The 22,453-nt window shown below is 34.9% G+C and overlaps 2 protein-coding genes and 1 long non-coding RNA gene across 15 annotated transcripts in view; 1 reads left to right on the forward strand and 2 right to left on the reverse strand.

Moving 5' to 3' along the window:
• Positions 1–7,986, reverse strand: part of LOC18425480 (O-fucosyltransferase 2) — a 33,861-nt gene extending 25,875 nt beyond the window's left edge. For 6 of the 10 annotated variants that reach the window (XR_016043240.1, XR_016043238.1, XR_016043235.1 and 3 more), the window contains exons 1-4: positions 6,935–7,986; positions 4,096–4,185; positions 3,896–3,995; positions 3,730–3,791 (exon numbers count right to left, since the gene is read on the reverse strand). Coding sequence is in view for 2 of the 10 variants with exons in the window: in XM_006830032.4 (XP_006830095.2) it covers positions 3,730–3,791; positions 3,896–3,995; positions 4,096–4,185; positions 6,935–7,507 (825 nt within the window). In the remaining 8 variants the exon portion in view is untranslated. The remainder of the gene's footprint in view (positions 1–3,729; positions 3,792–3,895; positions 3,996–4,095; positions 4,186–6,934) is intronic. The other 4 variants (XR_016043236.1, XR_016043234.1, XR_016043237.1 and 1 more) reach the window with 1 other exon arrangement.
• A 9,110-nt stretch (positions 7,987–17,096) lies between these two features.
• On the forward strand, positions 17,097–18,014 carry LOC148780077 (uncharacterized). Its single transcript, XR_016043024.1, has 2 exons — positions 17,097–17,197; positions 17,888–18,014. It is a non-coding gene; the product is annotated as an uncharacterized LOC148780077 (long non-coding RNA).
• The window catches only part of LOC18425482 (GDA1/CD39 nucleoside phosphatase family protein), a 117,837-nt gene continuing 113,076 nt past the window's right edge, over positions 17,693–22,453 (reverse strand). For 2 of the 4 annotated variants that reach the window (XM_088849997.1, XM_088849991.1), the window contains exon 4: positions 19,064–19,853. The gene's annotated coding sequence lies outside the window, so the exon portion shown is untranslated. Of the gene's footprint in view, positions 18,013–19,063; positions 19,854–22,453 lie in introns of those variants that run through there. The other 2 variants (XM_088849993.1, XM_088849994.1) reach the window with 2 other exon arrangements.

Below are 22,453 nucleotides of genomic sequence, written 5' to 3' on the forward strand. Positions count from 1 at the left end.
GATACATAAAATATATGCATGTTATTGTTTCTCTCGGTATAAGAATACATTTTCTTTTCTATTTTCTATTTTCTTATAATTATAATCAATTATTCAATTCTATGTCATGAATGTATAATTATCATACAAAAAAATTGTATTTTTCAATTTTATTGTCAATTTTTTTTAATGCAATAAAATGTACATCCATGATGCATAATTAAATTATTCTTGATTGTGATATTTTTAAAAATGTGATGTTCCTTCCATGCTCACTTCATAGTATCTTATTCTTATCCTATAATTTGATTTCATATTCTGCTGCAATTATTTTGATTTGGAGCATGTTGGCATATTACTGTAGTTTGATTTATGGCAAAATGCCTACTTTTTTATAACAACTAACTTGGAATGCAAATTTGGAATTATATTGATGTGTGGACATCCAACTTAAAGAATACATGATCGCTTTTTTACTCCTTGGAGCAAGCACCGGTGGTCAAATAGCCATTTAGAACTAGGTTAACAAACATCCAGACAAGAAAACAGTGTCTCAGTATTCACCTATTTTTACAAAATAATGAAAGTACATAATGCACAATTCCTAATTTGTTTTATAAACTAAAAAAACACAATTTTTAGAGTTTTATAGTGATTTTTTGAAAAAACTTTGGAACAAAATTGGCCGATTCTGCCGATTCTCCGATCTGATCCACCGATCCGACACAGGTATGGGTGTGAACGATTCGGATCACCCATCAGTCTTTTTAAACCTTGCTTCAAATCATTGAAAATTTAGTAAAAAAACCTAAACAAGTCCATGATGTATTAGTTTCCAACTTTCCAATCCATACTCCAGAGTGACACACAGTCATGATAACAATTAGATGCACACAGACATAATCATTGGAGTCCAAGTCTCCAATAAAATACAAAACCAATAGTCCAAATGTCCCATACAAGATAGTGTAATATAAAAGGCAAGGTGAAATACAAAAGAAATTCCAATAATAAAGGGTCAGCTTTTGGATGCTTCTTCAAACCTCAAATAATTTTTGCGATTCAAAGAAATTTGTAAAATCAATTTATTTGGGTGTTTGTAGGGTCTAGATATGATTTTGTTTTTTCACTTTCGGGGTTTAGAATACCCCCCAATACTGTTTAAGTTTAGTTTGGGGGTCAAATGACCCAAAATGCCCTTAGGTGCCTATTTTATTACACAAAAAAAGGCCCAGGCCTAGGCATGTGGCCTTGGGCCCTTTAGGCACCAAGACAGGCGCCTAGTCGCCGGGCAACTGTTTCTTTAAACAATTATGTTTCAAAAAATGCTAGGCGGCCGACCTGGCGCCCAACCCCTAGGTGAGTGCCCAAAACCTCACACGCCTTGAGGTAAAAAATTTTAAGATATGCATATATGTGCTGTTCAAACGCACGTATTTGCTGATATTTGTGATAGTTTTGTATTTTTCTGTATTTATATGATTCTAACTTTTTCCACACATGTATATAGGAATGAATGTTGAAACCCGTTCAAAACTTCAAATCATTTGAAAATTTAGTGAAAAAGCATAAACAAGTCCCTGGTGTATTAGTCTCCAGCCCTCCAATCTATACTTCAAAGTGACACAATCATGAGACACAATTACACGCACATAGACATAGTCACATGGACTCCAAGTCTCTAATAGAAGTATAAAACCAATAGTCCAAATGTCTAATACAAGAGGATGCAATATAAAAGGCAAGATAAAACACAAAAGAAATTCCAATAATAAAGGGTAAAGCTTTTGGATGCTTCTTCGAACCTTAGATTCTTTTTTTAATTCGCAGAAATTTGCAAAAATCAATCTATTTAGGTGTTTGTAGGGTCTAGATTTTTTTAACTTTGGGGATTTAGAATTCCCCCCAACAGTTATTAAGTCTAATTTGTGGGTCAAAATGCCCTTAAGAGCCTATTTTATTACAAAAAAAGGGCCTAGGCCCCCGCCCAGGACTGGGCAGTAGGCGGTCACCTAGCAATTGGCGACCAGGGAAGACCGCCCAGGCCTAGACATGCGGCCTAGGGCCCTTTGGGCGCCTAGGCGCCAGGCAGACCGTTTTGTTAAACAATGCAACTTATATATTACTAGATAAAAATTGGCTGTTAAATGTGTACTAACCATTTAGCAAAGGAATATGATACACCTCATTGTGATTACTTGCATACGAGTAATACTTGCATAACTTAGAAGACAAACTTGTGTAATCAAGTAAACAAATGTTTCTGGGTGAAGTTATGAGCATAACCATGCAGGAAACAGATGATTATATGTGAAAAACTCATGAGGCTGTTACCTTTGGAAAAGCTTCTTTATATGTATGTAGAGAAAAGTTCCAAAATATTTTTAGACTTCTGAAATTTAGGAAACAACAGTTACTACCATGTCTTTCCAATAATTTTTCTTGTGACAGCTGACAAAGGGAAAACAGAAAATAGACAAGTCCATCCCTCCACGCTCCCTCCCTCCCTCTATGCACCAGTTCTCCTCTTATCCGCTTGTTGAAAATCATGTATTGGTTTTATTCATTTATCTGCATAATGGTATTATCATACATTTGGTTCTTTCAGCTCATTCTATAGAATGAGAAGCTATTCTTGCTCTCATCTTTTCCTTTCTTCTCTTATCCTCCTCAGATTGTTATAAAGCAATGAAGATCCTAAATTCACGGACCGCAACACTACAGCACAGTCTTGCTGTCTTTTTCTTTATGTGCTGGACATCACATTCAAGTTTTATATTTTTCTAGAAGTTTTTCTTGAACTTAAAGTTTTTGTGAAACGTTCATACCACATTAACCTATTTTTTAGAATTCCTTAGATTAGGCAAGCATATTATGAGATTTGTACAACTTAATTTTGCCCTAATCAGCAACCGCTCAGGCGTTTCAATTAGTTCTATGTTTTCAGCATGATAAACCTCAACCTATTTGAATTAACAAAAGAGAACCTGAACACATTGGTCCTTAAGGGTAATGGAACTTTTTGCTACTAGCTGTTGTGTATTTAACATTGCTTTCCAAAGAATTTCTGGTTATGAAATCTAGGTGACACAGACATTGAAGCAAGGTCTAATTAAGAGCTTGAACATTCCAACCATTATTAAAAACCCTAGCAGTTAAACAGTGCTGCAAAAGAGATCGCAAACAAATTTATATCCAATGGCCCTGATGTTTGTATAGCTTCTATGGGATGAAGAGATAAGGCCACAATAGATGGTCTACTCTTAAGACATTACCAGACAACTAAGGACAATTAAAGCTAGATGCCCCTGAATGGAGGTCCCCTAATCTACTTATTCCACTGTGGTCCAGAATGCTATCGAGCATACTATTTCAGTGGGGCTTCTCTTCATGAGAGTAATCAAGAAAACATGGGACCCCTAGAAATCATGTATTCCCAAGGAAATGCAGCCAATTACCCTAATAGACAATGGAAACAGAAAAATTTCGGACAAGGGACACTTTTACTTGGGCAAATACTACAACATCTTGAGCTTATTCTCATGTGTGTCAAAAATTTCTTCTAACGAAAAGGTATTTTGTCTTGACATTCATAGCATTATTAAATTTGACACAGCAGTTATGTGACCCCAATTCTTAACTTGCAAACTGTATATATTTCAACATAATGCACTTTTAAGACGGTAAAATATGCAATGACATATTCACAGATAAGCATATGCATAAACTACAATCAGAAACAGCACTTACAGCGACCCGTTGCTGGTTAATGCCACCATTTGCACTGACTACAATGTAGCCAGTACTGTTCTCTGGATGTAGTGTTCATGCAAGAAAACCATATTATAGACATCAGATAGAGCCATAACTATAAGACAACTCAAGGTGGAAACAACAGAGATAAAATTGATGTTACCAGTAACTTCCCAGTTACGTTGATCAGCACAAGGAGCCCAAGCCGGTTCATAATGTAATGGCTCCACCCATAAGTCCTTAGGCTCAGGATTATGAACACCCTGGATTTTTTACCATAACAGATTCAAGTAGAAATAGCTAGTAGTTTGAAGCATTTCCACAGACAACATGCTTAAAAGCAATAAAAATTACAACACATACCTCTCCTAAAGCATGGGCAGCCAAGGCCAACAAGCGAGGATACATAACTTTCTGAGGTCTATTCTGTTTAGACGACTTGATCCATTCCCCCTACAATAGAGAAAGAATCAGGTACAATTTCCTTGAAGGTGTCATGTTCACTCACTCCATCTAATTGTGATGGAAAGAACATATAATATCAATTCATATATTAATCAGTGAATTTTAACTAACAGCCAATACATATTGATAACTCAGAAACACTGGCACACTGCATCAAAATACAAGGTTGCTGCTAAATCAGGAAATAAGCATTCAGTCCAAAACAAATAAAAGAAAATATTATGGGGAAGGCAAGGCTATAGAGCGCTTCATGAACTCATAATGATTTAGTCGTACGTTAGAGAGGTAAACACTTGAATTAGGGGAACCTAAATAGATGGATTAGAAGGGTCATGTTGGTTCCATATATTTCCAACTGGATAATTATGTTAAGTAGGATAAGTAAGATTTGGACCTTGGATGTCTTGAAGTGGGCATCAGCCCAAACCCCTGCTTATAGGAAAAACAAACTCATCATCAGCATCCTCAGAGACATTTTCCAACTATTTGGGGTCGGCTACACAAATCTTGGTCTGCCGTTCTGCTCTATCAAGGGTCATACCCTCAGTGAGGCCATAAGTCCCTATATCTTTTCTCATTACTATCTAGTTTAAGTATTTCAACTTTGTAGTCCTTGGAACTAGTTAAATTATTAAACAAAAGAAAAATTGAAAATCGTGAACACCCGGCTGAGTGAAACATAACTCGGGTGAGTTGGGGCCGTCATACTATGATTAAGCTAAGTCATGGCAAAACTAGGCCATCAGAAAATTTGACTCTGTTTCTCAATATGCTGAGCAGACTGAGACAAGTCCCAAGTCAACTCGTCATGAGTTGGAGAACTATGATAGATGTTTACATTCAAGTTTCACAAAACTAACCAAAAGACCCTTTAATATGCAAATGGCAACTTAAAAAAAAAAAAAAAAATCAGAGCCACATGTCATGAAACACAACAAAATATGGCAATGTGGACAGTTAATTGCTAAAAGAACAAGACTAATTGGTAAAAGAGCAAGACAGCAGAAATGCATTTCAACACTTGAATATGTTGTGACAGCTGAAGTGCAATTAATATAACAGAAAGCCTAAAATATCATAAATGGATATAGCACCTCAAAGCTCATTTTCTCTACATTTATAAGAGGGTAGGACTCATAACTACTACTACCTTCCCAGTGGTGTCAAACCTAAAGGGAAATTATACCTGTCAATCATCTAGGGGAAATAGTTGCTGTTTTATTCCCTCCTTTTCGTAATCTATAGTTTTGCCTCCCTTTAAGTGTTAATGAATTAATAGAATGCATTCAGCAAAGTCTAGTGACTCATAGTAAATGAAGAATTTTCCTTCCAACTGCTACATTTTGTAATGACAAAGAGATATATACTCCCCACCATAAACTCATCCTAAAATAGCAATGGATTCACACCATTATCAAGTCGCAGAATCTCAATGGATTCCCCAAGTTGCGCCTTCCCAAATGAACTGTGAAAACAATATAAAATCCTAGAACCATTTCCTCAAGGTGGTATCTAGGCAACCCCCCAACCTTAATATTGAAACCGTCCTTGGCAATAAAATTATGTTCTCCTCTCAAGCCCTCCTATCCCCATCTTTCAGTTAATCCAAGTTGCAGCCCTCGGAGCTTGATTTTTATTGTTGCAATAGAAGAAAAAGAAGTGTGTGAAAAAGAAAGATGTCGCATGCAAGTGGAAAGGACAATATGAGCTACAATTGTCTCAAATTTCCCCTTTAGTTATTATATGTGTTTGTTTGATGCATATCAATTGGCTAAAGTTTCATTTTATATTACTCCATTTAACATAAGCTCAATCTTGCTTGTGTATGACTTCTCCAGGAGTTCAGCAATCAGAATGCGGACCTTAAGATCTACCTTGAATTGCTGGAGTCACTCCGTGGCCAAGTGCATGTTCCTAAATTGTTCATTGGAAATTATATTCTCTTGTAGTTTACTTAATTGTCCCTGGAGAAGCATCCGAATACAAATACAGATAACTGATGAGAATTTTTGTCATGTGAATTAGATACCAGAAGTAGATAGTCTCGTTCTCATTTGAAAGTAAGCAGCATTGTCACGAGAAACCGGATCAATTTCTTATACCCTGATCCAAAAGGAGAAATGGACGTATCCCTTCTAGAGGTTAGATTGGAATTTTAATGGGGACTCATAACCTTCCGCTTGATGCAGCATTAATTGGACTAAAACCCCATCATTACCAATTCCAGTGGTTTCTGACATGCTTTTTATAGAAACGATAGAATCATGTTCCATAAGAGCATACTATTTTAAACCAGAATTCCAGATACTTGATTCAAACAAGCCTCAATTTCTGAAATATCTTCTCACATTATTCTTCATAAAATACCAACAATTTCATCCCTCTCAATCTTTGTTATTGGAGGAACTATCAAAGAATTCAGTTCTTCTTGCCATGGTAGAAGCAGAACCCCCACCAGTGTCGGCAGATGGAGCCAGCGCTGAGTTCAAAGCACTTCAAATATAAACAAAATTTATAATAACAGTTGCAAACTGTTAAGAAAAATTAGATTTCGAAACTAAACTCCACTACCAATTTCATTGAGCTTGTCACATGCAAAATCCATAAAATTCCAAAGAAAATATTACTCGTCAAGAGAACAGTTTTTCCCTTTTCTTTAATTCGTCAATAACTTCGTCAAATCTGGTAAAACATGAATAAAAGAAAACATAAAGGGAAATCCAAATAAAAATAATACCTCAAACAATGAGCTCTGGTTCAAAGTAGCTTCACGTTTTCTTGAAGGAACATCCTGCAATCTCAAAAGAATCCACCAATTTATCAAAAAGAAGGTCGCCACAAGCCCTAAAGCCCCAATGATACTCCAAAACCGCCTCTTTTTCGTACCAACTATATGTTTCTTCTTCATCTCAAACCCCTGTAACTTCAACCAAAACCCTAGAAATCTCATCCCAGCCACGAATTTCAACCTCAATCTTCTCCCGAAACCCACTGTGGAAGCAGAAGCCCCTTGCATCCTCGAGAATCGACTCTGAGAGCCTGAGCTTCGACCGAGAGGGCCATTATCTTTGAAAATAGTGGGTTGATGAGTAGGGCTTCTTGGCGAGCCTTGGCGACTCCTTGGAGTCGTAGAGTGAGATCGCATGTGAAAAGCACTACTCCAAGCATTTGAAGCAGCATTGGTTTCTCTGTCTCTTGTCTCTCCATTTGACTGATCGAGTTCTGGTAGCAAAGCTTCGTGTTCATCTTCCAAAGAGGTGAGCTTGAGCTTGCGGAGCTGAAATGAAGCCGGTTCCTCAAGAGGATTCATGGTAGCTTCATGGAATGAGCAAAGTGGAGTGTAGAATAAGTAGTACTTGAGAGATAGAGAGAGAGATTTCTCTTTCAAATAACTGCGAAAAAGAGTAAACCTTACTGCGAGGTGAGAGGCACTGCAAGAGAGTTTTTTACTCGAAGCAGAAACAGATTAATGGAAGCAAGAGAGAGAATGTAGCAGGCAGCAGGAGAGAGAGAGCGCAGATGAGCAGGGGAGAGGAATTCGAGGTGGTAAGGAGAGAGAGAGACTGTGGAGGAGGGAGCTTGCGGTAAGATCGAAGAGAGAGAGGGAGAAACTCGGCAGAGAGAGAGTAAGGATATAGGGAGAGAGGGAGAGAGGGAGAGAGAGAGAGAGGAGCACGTGATTGCCAGGTCAGAGTGCGTCAAAGTGGTCGTATTTCTCATAATTTTTATAGGAGCTGCAAAATCACGAAGTCGCCCTCCTTTCAAATGCGTCCACCTCCATCGCATAATATTTCACCAAGTCTTTCTTCCAAACCATATGTAGAAAAAAGAAAAGAAAGGCGAAAATGGCTTTGGTGGAAACTGATACACCGGGGACGTTTTTCAACAGAGTGCGGTTTGTATAGAGCCGAGGCTCTAAACAATCAAAGTAAAGCGCACATTTAAATAGTGTCGAGAAATGTGGTTTCAATACTAAAAATCTTTATGATGACTTTAAAATATATTTTTATCTTTAATTATAAAATTTAAAGCTTCAAAAATAGTATAGATCGAACAGATTTACGAAAACTTGAAAATTGATGATCCAAAAATGCGTTACAAGATGCACTGTTTCCAAAACTTGAAATCCATTATTTTCTCATGTCCATGGATCTTGATGTCGAGATGATCTATTCGAGATATTTCGGTATCAAAACAACTTCTTCTAGTGAACGTTTTGAGGTGGAATCTAATTTAATTGTTTAAAGCCTTGGTTCAATATAAACTTTTTCCTTTTCAATATGACTTATTTACTTTGTGATGTGTATAGATCACAAGAGGGATGGAGAAAGTTTGTCATTTAAGTGCATGTTTCATGTTTCGAACATCTTACTCTAAAAATTAATTAAGACTCAAAATATTTTTACAATTATTTACCTATTTAGTACATACTAGTAGAGTGCATGTGTCTCGCATGTGATTTAAATTGGATCTATATTGAGTAACTCTCTAGTCATGTATTTTTTCTCGTTACAACATCCTGATCATATTATTTATTTAAGTCTTTGTATCTCCAACCATGCCCTTTCTCTCTCTAACTTCTCTTTCTATAACTACATTTATATTTGCTAACTGCAATATCAATCTATCTCATGTTCTCTCCTTGAGCACATCATTTCTATCTCTAACCACACTCTATGGTATTCTTTAGAGTAAATTTAGGGAATTTAGTGGATTGGATATATTGTAAAACATCCATTTCTATGCATGAAAATGCATGAAGGTAAACCCAGAGTTTTGAATAGAATGCAGTCTGATGTTTCTAACATCGGACCGTATTTTTAACAAAAAAGAAGAATGTTAAGCTTGATTTTCATAAAAATTTCAACATCAAGATAAAGTAATCGATATTACAAAAACTATATAATGCAGCACGATCCAATTCTTGCGCAAAAACATGAAGAACAATATAATTTTGAAACATCAAGATTTTTTGCACTCATCCATAATTGAATAGTACAACCTCAATATATTTCATTTATGGAGCAATGAAATTTCGAGTACATGATGAACAATCAGATTGTTTGTTGATACACAAAAAGCTTCAATCAAAAGTCCATGGGCTCAATTGCATCGTCTGAATTAATAGAAAATTCGCTCTCATGCTCCGATGCATCAATGAAGTACATTTCTTCTTCAAGTGTACCTGAAAAGTCCCTCTCTTCCTCAAGTATACCACAACCATAATTGTGTTCTTCAGGTGTATCATAGAAGTCTCTATCTTCCTCAGGTGTATCAGGGAAGTCATTGCCTTGCTCAAGTGCATGAGCGCAGTTCATCCCTTACTCAGATGTAAGAGGACTACTATCATCAATTGCCTTTTTGCATGACCTCATATTGTGGCCCTCAGCACCACAACGCTTGCAGAGGGAAGTTCAAAGGATTCAATAAGTATTAACTACAAATAATGAAATATATGATAGACATATATGTTATGAGTATTACCTCGTTGATGGACAACATGATGGAGCCATACACACTATATCTGGTTGATGTTCCCTATGATTGCTTCGGATAGTTGGTTCGCAACACATACATGAACATTGGAAGATACCAATAGCATACATGTCACATCTACATTTTCGTTTATTTCTACTAAAATATCATTATCTATATACATAATTATCAAATTGTTGGGGTCACAACACGCAACAGCCCATATGCATTTGAAACTGCTCCAATGAGTCACTTCATAAAACATAAAATGTGCATCCAAATACTAGAAGCAAAATAAAATATAGAAAATTTTAGCATCTCCCAATTCTCATAATGTACATGAAACATTGAGATATTGATTCAATCGATTTGATCGAACATAAAATGGGCATGTAGATATAAGGATCTGAATGAAAGATATGAAATTATAATTATGTATACTTAGTACACTCTTCTAATAATAAATGTAGAAATTTTGTATTAAATAAAAAGATAAAGCAAACACACATAGGATCCCCTTAGAGCTATAGTTTTTCAATATTTACAGAAATCGATGCATAAAAAAATTAAATTCATTGTGTACCTCACAAATATGTTTCGCCCAACTTCAATGCCTTTGCAATGTCCAAATACGAACTCTAATAGAAAATTCTGTAAATTTAGGGAAAATGAGAAAGTAAGGTTCAAATTGATAAGAGGATAAGAGAGAGTGAACTGAGAGCTGATGCCAACAGAGAGAGATAAAAAGTAAGAGAGAAGATAGAGCAAGAGTAAAGAGAAGAGAGGACGAAAGAGTAAAGAGAGAGAGAGAGAGGCTTGAGAGCAGACGAGGGTGTTTCTAGAGAGAGAGAGAGAGAGAGAGAGTGAGAGAGAGTGAGCAAAGAGAGAAAACGAGATCAGGGTATAAGTAAAGCGGTCCGAAGTTGAAAACATCGAACCGAGGCTAGAATAGTAAAAAAAAAAAAAAAACTTAATGGGACCTCCAAGGAATTAACGAGAAGGGGTTTAAAACATGCAGTTTGATGTTTAAAACATCGAATAGGGGGCAAACTTATCAAAAAAAAGAAAAAAATAGGATTCCGTCTTTTTGGGTAATAACGAGTCAATTTTGAGCCAATAATGGATTCCTCTTGCTACCACTACTTACAACTCCTTTTATTGAATAAACAAAAACTAACACAATACTAAGTGGATAAGAAAGGCACAAGAAGAACTGCAACGCATAAAATAAAAGATGCTGAAGATTATCTCAACCATGTTTAGTACACCCCACATCAATGGTCTTTGTCATATCTACCAAGTATGGAAAAGTTTGAGGCTCAACCCTTACAATATTAGAACATGGAAGATCTATAGTTTAAGACCCCAATGCCTTAACCAATTAAGTGGCCGTAGCCCCTCTTAACTTAATTGCCTAAGTGGGACGTGGCACCCCTTTCTACTACTAACCCTTTTAGAAAGATCATGAGATGAGAGAGGAGAAAAAGAAATCCTAAGGGCGGCGTGCCACCCTTCTAGAGAGATAAAGTAGAAAGAGTTGAGAGGTGTAGACAATTGAGGGAGAGGCAACCCCTATTTATAGATTTTTCTTGGCCTATGGTTTCCTTAGGGTAAGCCATCTTTATGTAGATTGAATCCAAAGCATTGATCATATGATACCTGTGAGGCAAGAGATCTGAAGTATCGAGTCCTTAGATCAGTCATCATGAATAAAAAGATGATGCAGAGCGTTATCCTTCAACTTCTTAAACTTAATCCCATCACATATTGTAATATGGAAACTATTATCAATTATACTATATTTTTCCATAACCTTCTTACACATAATTTATTTTATTGAAATCAAACCTTCTCAATTTCAAATCATACCAAATTATCACATCTTTGATTAGCATGCCAAAGTGGCTAGACCAATATTTAGTAAGTGATAGCCAATTTGAGTGGGGTGTGCCACCCTTAGGTGGTCTCAAGAAGGCCCCACAAAAACATCACCATGTGCATAATATATTATGGAAAGTGGGGTTTCCCTTTGAGTGGGCATACCTCTAGGTGGCCACATGTGGGCCCCACTCAAAAATAGTGGGCCCCCACAAAAATAGTGATTTATAAAATTAATAAAGTGATTTTTAGATGATTGGAAATATATTTTATTTTCCTTCGAATATTAAAATACTGAAAAATGCCTATATCTCTTATTTTATACATTCATTTTGTAAAAATAAAATATCCAAAGACTCATAAAAATTCAAATAATCAAATTAAAAATCATTTATCATCAAAATATTCAAAACCGAATAATTTTAATGGGAATCGATTCTGTATAGGTCCAGGAATTATATTATCGTTGAAGCATTACATCTTCTACTGTAGGCTATAATCTACACTTGTTTTTTCAAACTAACCCAGTAGTTTTCATGACCCACAGACCACCGTAGGAGTTCATGATTAGGCCATTAAAGCTCGCCAATCTATATATTCTCCTTAGAGAAGAAACCGATGTCATCCAGACATGATGCAATTGCAACCACAACTGTATGGTGCATAAGGATAATCTCTGGCACATATACATACTTCATACTCAAAGGTGGTTTGCTTTTTTAATACACTTATCATATGTACATATTGTGTGATAATTTAGTGATGAGGCTTTTGACCTCGTCTCTAGAGGCCAACCATCACACACAACGGTGAAATTGTCCATTGGCTCATACATCTGAGCAACTCCAATCTCATCAAAGGATGACCCATCAAACCCCCATTGTTTTAATTCCATGCTCAAGTAACTTGGGTTTTCCAACTCGACTGATCTAGTATGTCAAGCCAAGTCTGAGTATCAGCATATAACATTTGCCTATCATGTTCCGCAAGGGACCACACTCCCACTGAGTTTAAGTTCCACTATATCATGATGTTTGTTACAAGCTCTCACAAGGCTTTAATCACCACAGAAACCCAACACTTAGTCACTCGATCAATAAATGTGAAGTCTATTTCATGGAAATCGAAGTACAAACTTACGCAACAATCAGATGGGACAGTTGATCAAATGTATGTAGTTGTGCACATCTATCTCAGGCAATATCGCCACCATGTTAATGTTCATCGCGCTTGTAGTGGTCAAAACATGGAGGTTGTGGTAGATGGATAAGGAGAATGCATGTTTATCGCATGTAGCAGCTACATGGGTTCAAGTGTAGCAAGACACCACAACATTTGTGCAAGCTATGAAAGGTGTTGTAATGTATTAAACAGACAACGCGAGTTTGATATAGGATGATTGCATAATTCTGGTATTTAGTGAGTTTACTGTGGCACCCATGCACTTGAGTTTGTTTATGAAAGAACAAATGGGAAATCTAGAGATTATGCTCGGTGATGTGGATGGCTTGACCGACACAGATGATGATGTGGATGAAATCAAGCACATTCAAGAGAACCTTTACACGAGGATGGTGAGGGAACCAGGAGAGCCATGACGCTTTTGTTGCTTGGACATAAATTATTGTAAGAAATATACAACATACTTGCTCCACAGTTTAGGATGGAGAACTACAAAGCTTTCTGAACACCTATTGTAGTAACTCATAAATTGAGAAGCAACATGGGGAAGGAACTCAAGGAGGTAAGAATGCAGAGGTATCTTATAAGGAATTTAATTACTTAACTATTTTTTTTATCAGATATACCTTATGCAGTCGAAGTCACAAGAAGATTTAAGCTCGCGAAAGTTCCATATGAAAGTAGAATCAATGCACATTGGATAATGGGTAAGGGTCAGCATCTGTGATGAGGATATTGCTGATGACAGGTTAATAAATTACAGGGTACTAGTTGAGCTGAAGGTTAGGAGCAATCTCTTGGTGCAATTGACAATATCCTTGTCCATGATAGAAGTTGAGTACCTAGCTTCATACTACTTGATGGTGTAGCAAAAGGCAATTGATATAATATTGAGTATGTACATAGACCATAATTGATCACCATATAATTTAAGGTGTGTCCAATGTTCCACTCAAGGATGAGATCAATGTTGTCAGATTCACTTCGGAGACTTTTTCGGTATGGTGAGAAAATTGAAGCAATTTAGTGCTTTGGCTGATTCAGGGGAAGACTTCGAACTTTTTATTTTAAAAAATTTAATATAAATAAATTAGATATTTATATATAAAATATATACAAATAATTAAAAAAATTAACCGAAGTGGTCCGAATTTGACTGAAGCAGCCCGAAGCGGTCCGAATCTGATTGAAGCGGCAGCACCAGGCTTTGCTTTTATACCAAAAATCTAAAGGCTTCGTCTCCTAGGCCGAAGCGAAGTGAATTTGATAACATTGGATGAAACACACTGAATTGTACTACCATTTCATGATGAAAAACACTGAATTGTACTACCATTTCATGCAGGAAAAGGCACTGAATGGATAAATCGACCATATTCTCATGGTGATAACAGTGTAAACTACAGACTTGTGTATGGTGGGTTGGCATTTTTCTAATGTTCATAAAGTTTGAAGGACTAATTGGCATAATGAGTAGAAAGTTCTCGTTGATGGGGTGTTTCAAGAGAGGTCAATTCTCACGCATCAGGCCACTAAAATATCCTACAAGTAATAGAAATGTTAAGAGTGTTTGTATTGGGTTTAAATTGGCAAGATAAATGTAATTGATCAAAGATTTGAATATGCACGATATATGAAGTAGTTACATAGCGTTAAGAAGTTTCAATTTTGTAAATATCTCCCGCGTATTTGTAATTGCCAGTCCATGTGGGTCTTTCTTAGGAGAGAGAAAGTTCAGGTGTCTTTCTCTTTTTCTTTTTTTTTTTGGTTTATATATATTTACTTTGTGTTGGCATAAGTTTTCTTTTCTCTATTTTTTTATTTTTTAATTTATTTTTAATAATCAAAATTGTGAAAAGTCTTAGGTTTGTCAGAAGAGACTCAGTGTCCATTATTGTATGCATTTACAGACTTGCTTTTTATAGACAAATTATTGACAAGAATAGAACTATACCTAGACTTACCATAAAATACAAGCTATTCTATCTACCATTCCCATATATATATATATATATATATATATATATATATATATATATATATATATATATATATATATATATATATATATATACATGTATATATATATATATATATATATATGTATATATATATATACATGTATATGTATATATGTATATACATGTATATATGTATATATATATGTATATACATATATATATATATATATATATATATATATATATATATATATATATATATATATATGTATATACATATATGTATATATATATACATGTATATATATATATATGTATATATATATACATATATGTATATACATATATATATGTATATACATGTATATGTATATACATGTATATATATATACATATATGTATATATATATATATATATATATATATATATATATATATATATATATATATATATATATATATATATATATATATATATATATATATATATATATATATATATATATATATATATATATATATATATATATATATATATATATATATATATATATATATATATATATATATATAGACACACATACATTCCATATTAACATGATGTGTAATATATACTTTCCTTTCACACTCCCTCTCAAACTCAACATCTTATGAGAGAAAGCAGCTGAAGTTTGAACACTAAGTTGCGAAAACGAGCAGTTGGATCTTCAAGTGCATATTCAGATTGCTTGACCAAACATAGAGGAATATCAAAACATGGAAGGCTCAAGTAACAGTAGATCAACAACTCTCGAAAATAGAAAACTCGAATAGAGTAGGCTTGAGCAACAAACAAAAACTTCAGATCTTCTCTAGAGAGAAAAACAGTCGAGTTAGCTGAGAAAATATATTGGCACTTGGAAGAGCCAATAGGACTCTGTGTGGATCCGAGACAGATTCAACAGCTCGCAGACCAGAACAGATATGACCGAGTAACATAACAACATACTTGATCATACAGAAAAGAACATGATCGAGTAATATACCTGATCTTATAGGAATGGACACAACGAATCAAGTAATAGACTCGATCTTACAAGAATGAATACATTGAAGATAAATCTAGCTCTTATACCATATGAAGAGTCTAAAGTTTCTCAAAAGAGACCCAATGTCCATTATTGTATGAATGTACTTACTTGCCTTTTATAGACAAATTACTGATGACAAAAATAGATATAAATCACAAATACCTAAATTATACCCAGACTTATTATAAAATACAAGATATCGTATCTACCCTTCCCATATATATATATATATATATATAGGAAAACACAAAACACTATGCAATACCTATAGGCGAAAATCAACAGTGATTTTGCCTACCCCCATCACTGTCCAAAGTTCATCGCGCAGTCACGATTGTCTAGTAGAGTTTCATTTTTCATTTTTTTAAAAAAAATTGGAATGACCTAAAATTTGGAACATATATTTATCAAAAATAGATAAATATTTTAAAAATATAAAAAAATTAATTTACATGAAAACAGTTGACCAAAATACCCCCAAAATGTTTCAGGGGTATTTTGCTCAATTTTATTTTTGTGGATAATTTTTTTTATATTTTTATTAGATGCGTCTCAATAAGATGTACATACCCTCTAAATTTTAGGTCATTTATATTTATAGAAAAAAATAAAAAATAAAACACTACTAAATAATCTTGACCGCGTGATGAAATTTTAACAGTGATGAGGGTAGGCAAAATCACTATTTATTTTTGCGTATAGGTGTTGGGAAGAGTTTTCTATATATATATATATATAAGGCTGCAACCTTAAACAATCCAATTAAGGCGCACCTCCAAGTTTTATCATAACATGTAATTTTGTTGTAAAAAATTCTTAGAGTTATGTTAAAATCCATTTTCATATCTAATTAAAAATTTTAAACCCCAAAAACGGTTAAAATCAAGGAGATCTATAAACATATGAAAATCTTCAAAATGGACGGTCTAGATAATGTGTTGCAAGATGCACCATTTTTGAGACTCAAAAACTGTTTTTTATTTTTTATATTCATACATCTCGACATAGAGATGATCAAATAGAGGGTTTTTCAACATTAAAACAACCTTTCCGATAGATTTTTTAGGTGCATATGTAATTCTACATTTTAAAGTTGCAACCTTATATAAACTTTTCCATATATATATATATATATATATATATATATATACCTTCTATATTAACCTGATGTGCAATATATACTTTCCTATAAAAAAATGGACACTATAATATTTTTGAATGTATGCATTTTGCCAAGTATTAAAAAGCTAAAAAAAGAAGTCATTGCCCAAAAAAATCAACTATTAGAATTTTGAGGCGTAAAAGAGGTACGGGTTGAGAGAGAGAGAGCTAAGTGATCTTGTCTTTCCCTCCACTACCCATATTTCCTATCTCTATCTCTCTACAAATTTCAATGGTGTCTTTGTTATAAGGGAGTATCCAAAGACTTGGAAGGTAACCCTGAGACCAGTCAATACTGAGCCTAATTGCATGCACCATTATCCATTAGCCTCTCTCTAACCTAAAATCCTTAAAGTGATTTTTATGTAGCAAAGTATGTTGATTTCCGGCTCATTTGGTGGCTGGTATATTGGTGAAAAAGTTCCTTTTTTTTTCCATTTTCTATTTGCATGTTATTAATACAAGTTCAGGGGAAAATACTCGAAGAAGAAAGTAAAGATTTTGGACGGAATGTTGTAGCTTGTAGAGCTCGTTTGGATAATATAACATGGTAATTTTGTTATTACTAAGTGTGTAGCAGTTGATACATACCATATGTTTGACGGAATTCTAAAGTGATTCTAATAGATATCGAATTTAGCACTTTGTTCTCTTGATTAGTGAATCAAGCAATTTGTTTGACCCTTTAGAGAAGATTCATACTATTTATCTACGTGGTTTCTTGTGCTTGAATCATTATTTGTTAGACTCCACAAGGTTCTTATAGAATTTTTAGAGAGAGATGAACTCTTTAAGAAAAATAATTGTGCCCCACACTATTTTGTGGTGGTAATGTAATGGTAATGTAATGATGTAATACACACTTTTCTATCTTGTTATATACAATGTACACTTTTCTATCTTGTTACATTTTCCGCTAAAAAAGAAATGACAATATTTCTATTGTGGCCTTTCCAAAAACAGGAATTGTGGAATATTGTTTCTATTACTCCTCCTCAAACTCGACTGGAGAGGCATTTGAAGCCCTAGTTTGAAGCAAATATCTCGAAAAACATCTCGTGGCAAAGGCTTGGTGAAGATATCAACAACTTGATTGCGAGAGGAAACAAAACGAGTGATTAGTAATCTAAGAGTAACCTTTTTACGTATAAAATGATAGTCTAACTCAATGTCCTTTGTCCGTGCGTGAAAAACATGTTTAATTGTCATGTAAAGAGTACTAATATTCTCACAAAAATATATTGGTGGCTGAGGAAGAGGCAACCCAATATCTCGAAGAATAAAAGAAAGCCATATCAATTCTGCAGCAGTGGATGTCATAGATCGGTATTCCGCTTCAGCACTAGAATGAGACATAATCGACTATTTCTTATCACTCCAAGATATGCAATTAGAACCAATATAAGTGCAGAAACCAGTAGTTGAATGACGAGTGGTTGGAAATCTAGTCCAATTTGCATCAGATTATAACTCAAGGGAACTAGCAGATAAGATACTTAGACTACATGATTGTGTACTATTGAGATAACGAAGAATCTGTTTAACTGTCTGAAAATGTTCAATTGTAGGGGCATGCATAAATTGACACAATGTATTAACACTATAAGAAATGTCTGGTCATGTTATGGTAATGTATTAGAGTGCTCTAATAATACTCCGATAAAGAGAAGGATTAAGAAATGAATCAGAGTTCCCATGAAAATTATTTTTCATTTCCATTGGTGTTGAAATAGGTTTAACATCGAGCATCTGAGCATGATCAAGAAGATCCCAGGCATATTTGCTTTGTGAGAGAAAAAGCCTACCTAAAAAATAAGATCTGGATGCCAAGAAAGTAGTGAAGAGATCCAAGATCTTTCATTGCAAATTCTCTTCCAAGTTGGGAAATGAACAATTCTAGAAGATCTGAATTATCACCGGTAACAATATTATCATCGACATAAAGGAGAAGGATAATAGTGCCTTGAGTATTGTGAGAAACAAATAGAGATGAATCAGTTATACTGCAATAAACCACAATGATAATAAATAGATACTAAATCGATGAAACGAGGTATGAGGTGCTTGCCTGAGACCATATAATGCTCTTTTTAATCTGTAAACATGATTTGGATATTTTGTGCTAACGAATCTAGGAGGTTGTTCCATAAATACATGTTCCTTAATAAAGCCATGTAGGAAAGCTTTTTTACATCAATATGTTTAATGGGCTAGTGGCGTACAGTAGCTATGGTGAGCACAACTGAATATTAGTAGGCTGAATAACAGGACTGAATGTTTCAGAGAAATTAATTCCATCAACTTGATTGTATCCCTTAGTAACTAGTTTGCCCTTAAGTCTCTTTAAATTTCCATTATACTTTAATTTAGTCTTACAATAACCAACAACATTCATACTTGGAAGACATGGAACTAGCTCCTAAGTTGAATTATCTTATAGGTCTTCAATTTTCTCTTCCATCGCACGATGCCAACCTGGATGACCCAAGGCTGACTTACTAGTTTTAGGTTCAGAAGGGATAGCTTCAGAGCACTTGAAATTGCTGTCATTGAGGGGAGAATTTGAGGCCTTTGAGTACCATCTTGAGATCTTGTGACTATGTGATGATGATGATACTTAGAGGCTGGTAAAAAATTCGATTGGTTGGTTTCTTGAATTGTAATATGTCCATCATCATGATTGTGTGTTGCATCATCTTGAACATCTTGGATTAGTGTTGCAGTAGTGATATCTTCATCTATAAGAGAAGGTGGAGCGCTATCATTGGTGATGGGCAAAGCAAGATCTGAAGAGCCAGATACATCAAGTATGTCCTGTATAGGTGGTTTATGTGGAGGTGAAGAATCAAAAGAGGAAAGAGCTTGTATGTTAAGCTCATAATAGTCTGACCATTCTGCATAAGTGGACAGCTCCCCTTGAACCTGTGCACTATCAAACAAAGAATTGGAGTTAATATAAGGATATGTATTTTCATCAAATACAATATGTCTAAATATATAGACTTGGCATGTGGGTGGATGTAGACATTTGTAACCCTTATATCAGATACTATAGCCCAAGAGTACATATGGAAGAGAATGAGGACTAAATTTGTTTGCAGCATAGTCTCAAAGATATGGAAAACACCGACAACTAAATACTCAAAGTGAGGAATAATCTGGTAAACGTCCAAATAATAATGAGTATGGTGAATCCTTTTTTAAATTGGTAGAGGGAATTTTATTGATAACAAATATTGCAGTACAAAAGACGTCAACCCAAAAACGTTTAGGAATTCCTGCATGAAACATCATTGTAATGCCCAATTCTATAATATTTCTATGTTTCATTTTAGTTATTCCATTTTGCTCAAGGGTGCCCGGACATGATAATTGTTGAATGATTCCATTGTCATTAAGATGAGCAATAAATTATTTCTTAGCAAATTCACCAACTCCATCACATTGAAAAACTTAAATTCTTTTAACAAACCTCGTTTCAACCATGCAATGAAATTTCATAAATGCAACAAAAAATTCAAATTTTTGTTTCCAAGGATAAATCCAAGTAAAAAAATTATAATCATCAACAAACATAAAATCGATAGCCTTGATTAGATAAAATTGGAGCATGATCCCATTAGTTTGAATGAATATTAAAGAGAGGTTCAGTAGAGGTTTTGTCAACACCACTAAAAGGAAGCTCAGAACTCTTTCCCTTCTGACAACTAACACAAACAAAATGAGATTTATTTCATTCATCAACATTAATCAATTGTTTAGATTCTAAGTAACGAACAACATTATTTTGAGGATGTCCAAGAAATATTGTTTGTATTAGTTTTCTTCCATCTAAAGTAAATACCTTTAGAACTTATATTCATGCTAATTCATAATGATTTCCAGCAGCATTTTAAAACTTGACCGATCTAACTCGGGCACAACTGTCCGAGTTAGTTGTGCATCATTTTTTTTAGTTTAATTATTTTAAAACTTCTAACCTAAATCAGGTATGTAAATGTGTTTTTTTGGTTGTTACTTATACGTAAAGTCGAACCTGTACTTTTAAAATGTCTCGTTTTGGAGTTTTTTAAAAAAGTATCCTCCACGGGAGTGGATCCCAATTTAAAGTGGAAACAATAACCAACACACCCATATGCGGCTTAATGATAAATGATGGCACTTTTAATATATGTAATTTAATTTTATCTTTATTTTCTTAAAAAAAAAAAGGAAAAAGAAAAAAGAAAAAAGAAAAAAAGAGCTAGACTCGGGCGAAGCCCGAGTACTTTGGTCGAGTCGAGTTTTTCAACTATGATTTCCAATATCGACTATTACTTTTCTTTTGTGCAATAATGAAATTCGGATGATTCATTTTTGCGCATCAAAATGAAAGATCATGATCTTGATCAAGGAAAATTAGTTATACATAAGACAAAGAAGAAAGGACATAAAAGAAATAAAAAAAAAAAGAGGATATTACCAAAAAAGAAATGGTAGGAATATCTGCTTGCACGTACATGGAAATTTGAAAGTAAGGGAGAGAAACAGCAGGACGAGTGGGAGGATGCTTTGCCAGAAAGTCGATAAGGAAAAGGTGACCAAAACTAAAGTGTATGGGCACAACCAAGTTATGTCTGGAAAAATGACCAGTATTCCATTTTAGCAACGAATGTATCTGATTCCAAATGCCCCTCTAAATTCAGTTGAGGAGCCCATATAAATACGTGTAACAGTAGTTGCCTCTCAGCAACCTATTTGCTATGTTGGGAGACCCCTGGAGTTCCCCCTACACTTCAGCGATGTGATGTGCTCTCTACAAGAGAGAAAGAGATTTAGTTTATGCTGAAGTATTTTAGAGAGAGAGAGTTACTTTGTGCTAAAGTCTTTTGGCAAGAGAGAGAGAGAGAGGGAGTTGACGCTGAAGTGTTTGGGGGAACTCTTGGAGACCCTCAATAGTCTTGGTGTCAGGGCATACGGCTTGGGCTTGTTTGGCTTGATGGGTTAGCAAACCCAGGTTTTGAATCAATACCTTGTTATTGAAAGGAAGGTGTGAAGAATAATCGGCGCTCGGTCTACTCTCATTGTGGGAAGGACAATCACACTATCGCCGAATGCTACAGGAAGCGGAATGTGTGCCTCGGATGTGGCAAGCCCGGCCACTGGGTTAAGGATTGCCCTTTGATGAAGACAGAGGACCGACCAAAGACACAAGGGCGAGTGTTTGTTCTCACCGAACAAGAAGCCAAGGTGTCCACCTCGGTGATCAGAGGTATGCTCTCCATCTGTGGTGTTAGAGCTAGAACCTTAATTGACCTTGGTTCCTCTCACTCTTTCGTTGCACCCCATTTTGCTTGCTATCTAAATATTGAGCATGCATGTCTTGATTTTACTCTTGTAGTATGCACACCTGTCGGGGATTCCATGGAAACTGCTAGGCTTTATAGATAGTGTAAAGTTACAATTGATGGGTGTGACCTGTCAGTAAACTTGATGCTTCTAGGTGTTCAGGATTTTGATGTTATCCTAGGCATGGATTGGTTGTACACA

This window comes from Amborella trichopoda, chromosome 10 (assembly GCF_054954075.1).
Source record: "Amborella trichopoda isolate Santa Cruz 75 chromosome 10, AtrichopodaSantaCruz75HAP2 v2.0, whole genome shotgun sequence".
Lineage (NCBI taxonomy): Eukaryota > Viridiplantae > Streptophyta > Magnoliopsida > Amborellales > Amborellaceae > Amborella > Amborella trichopoda.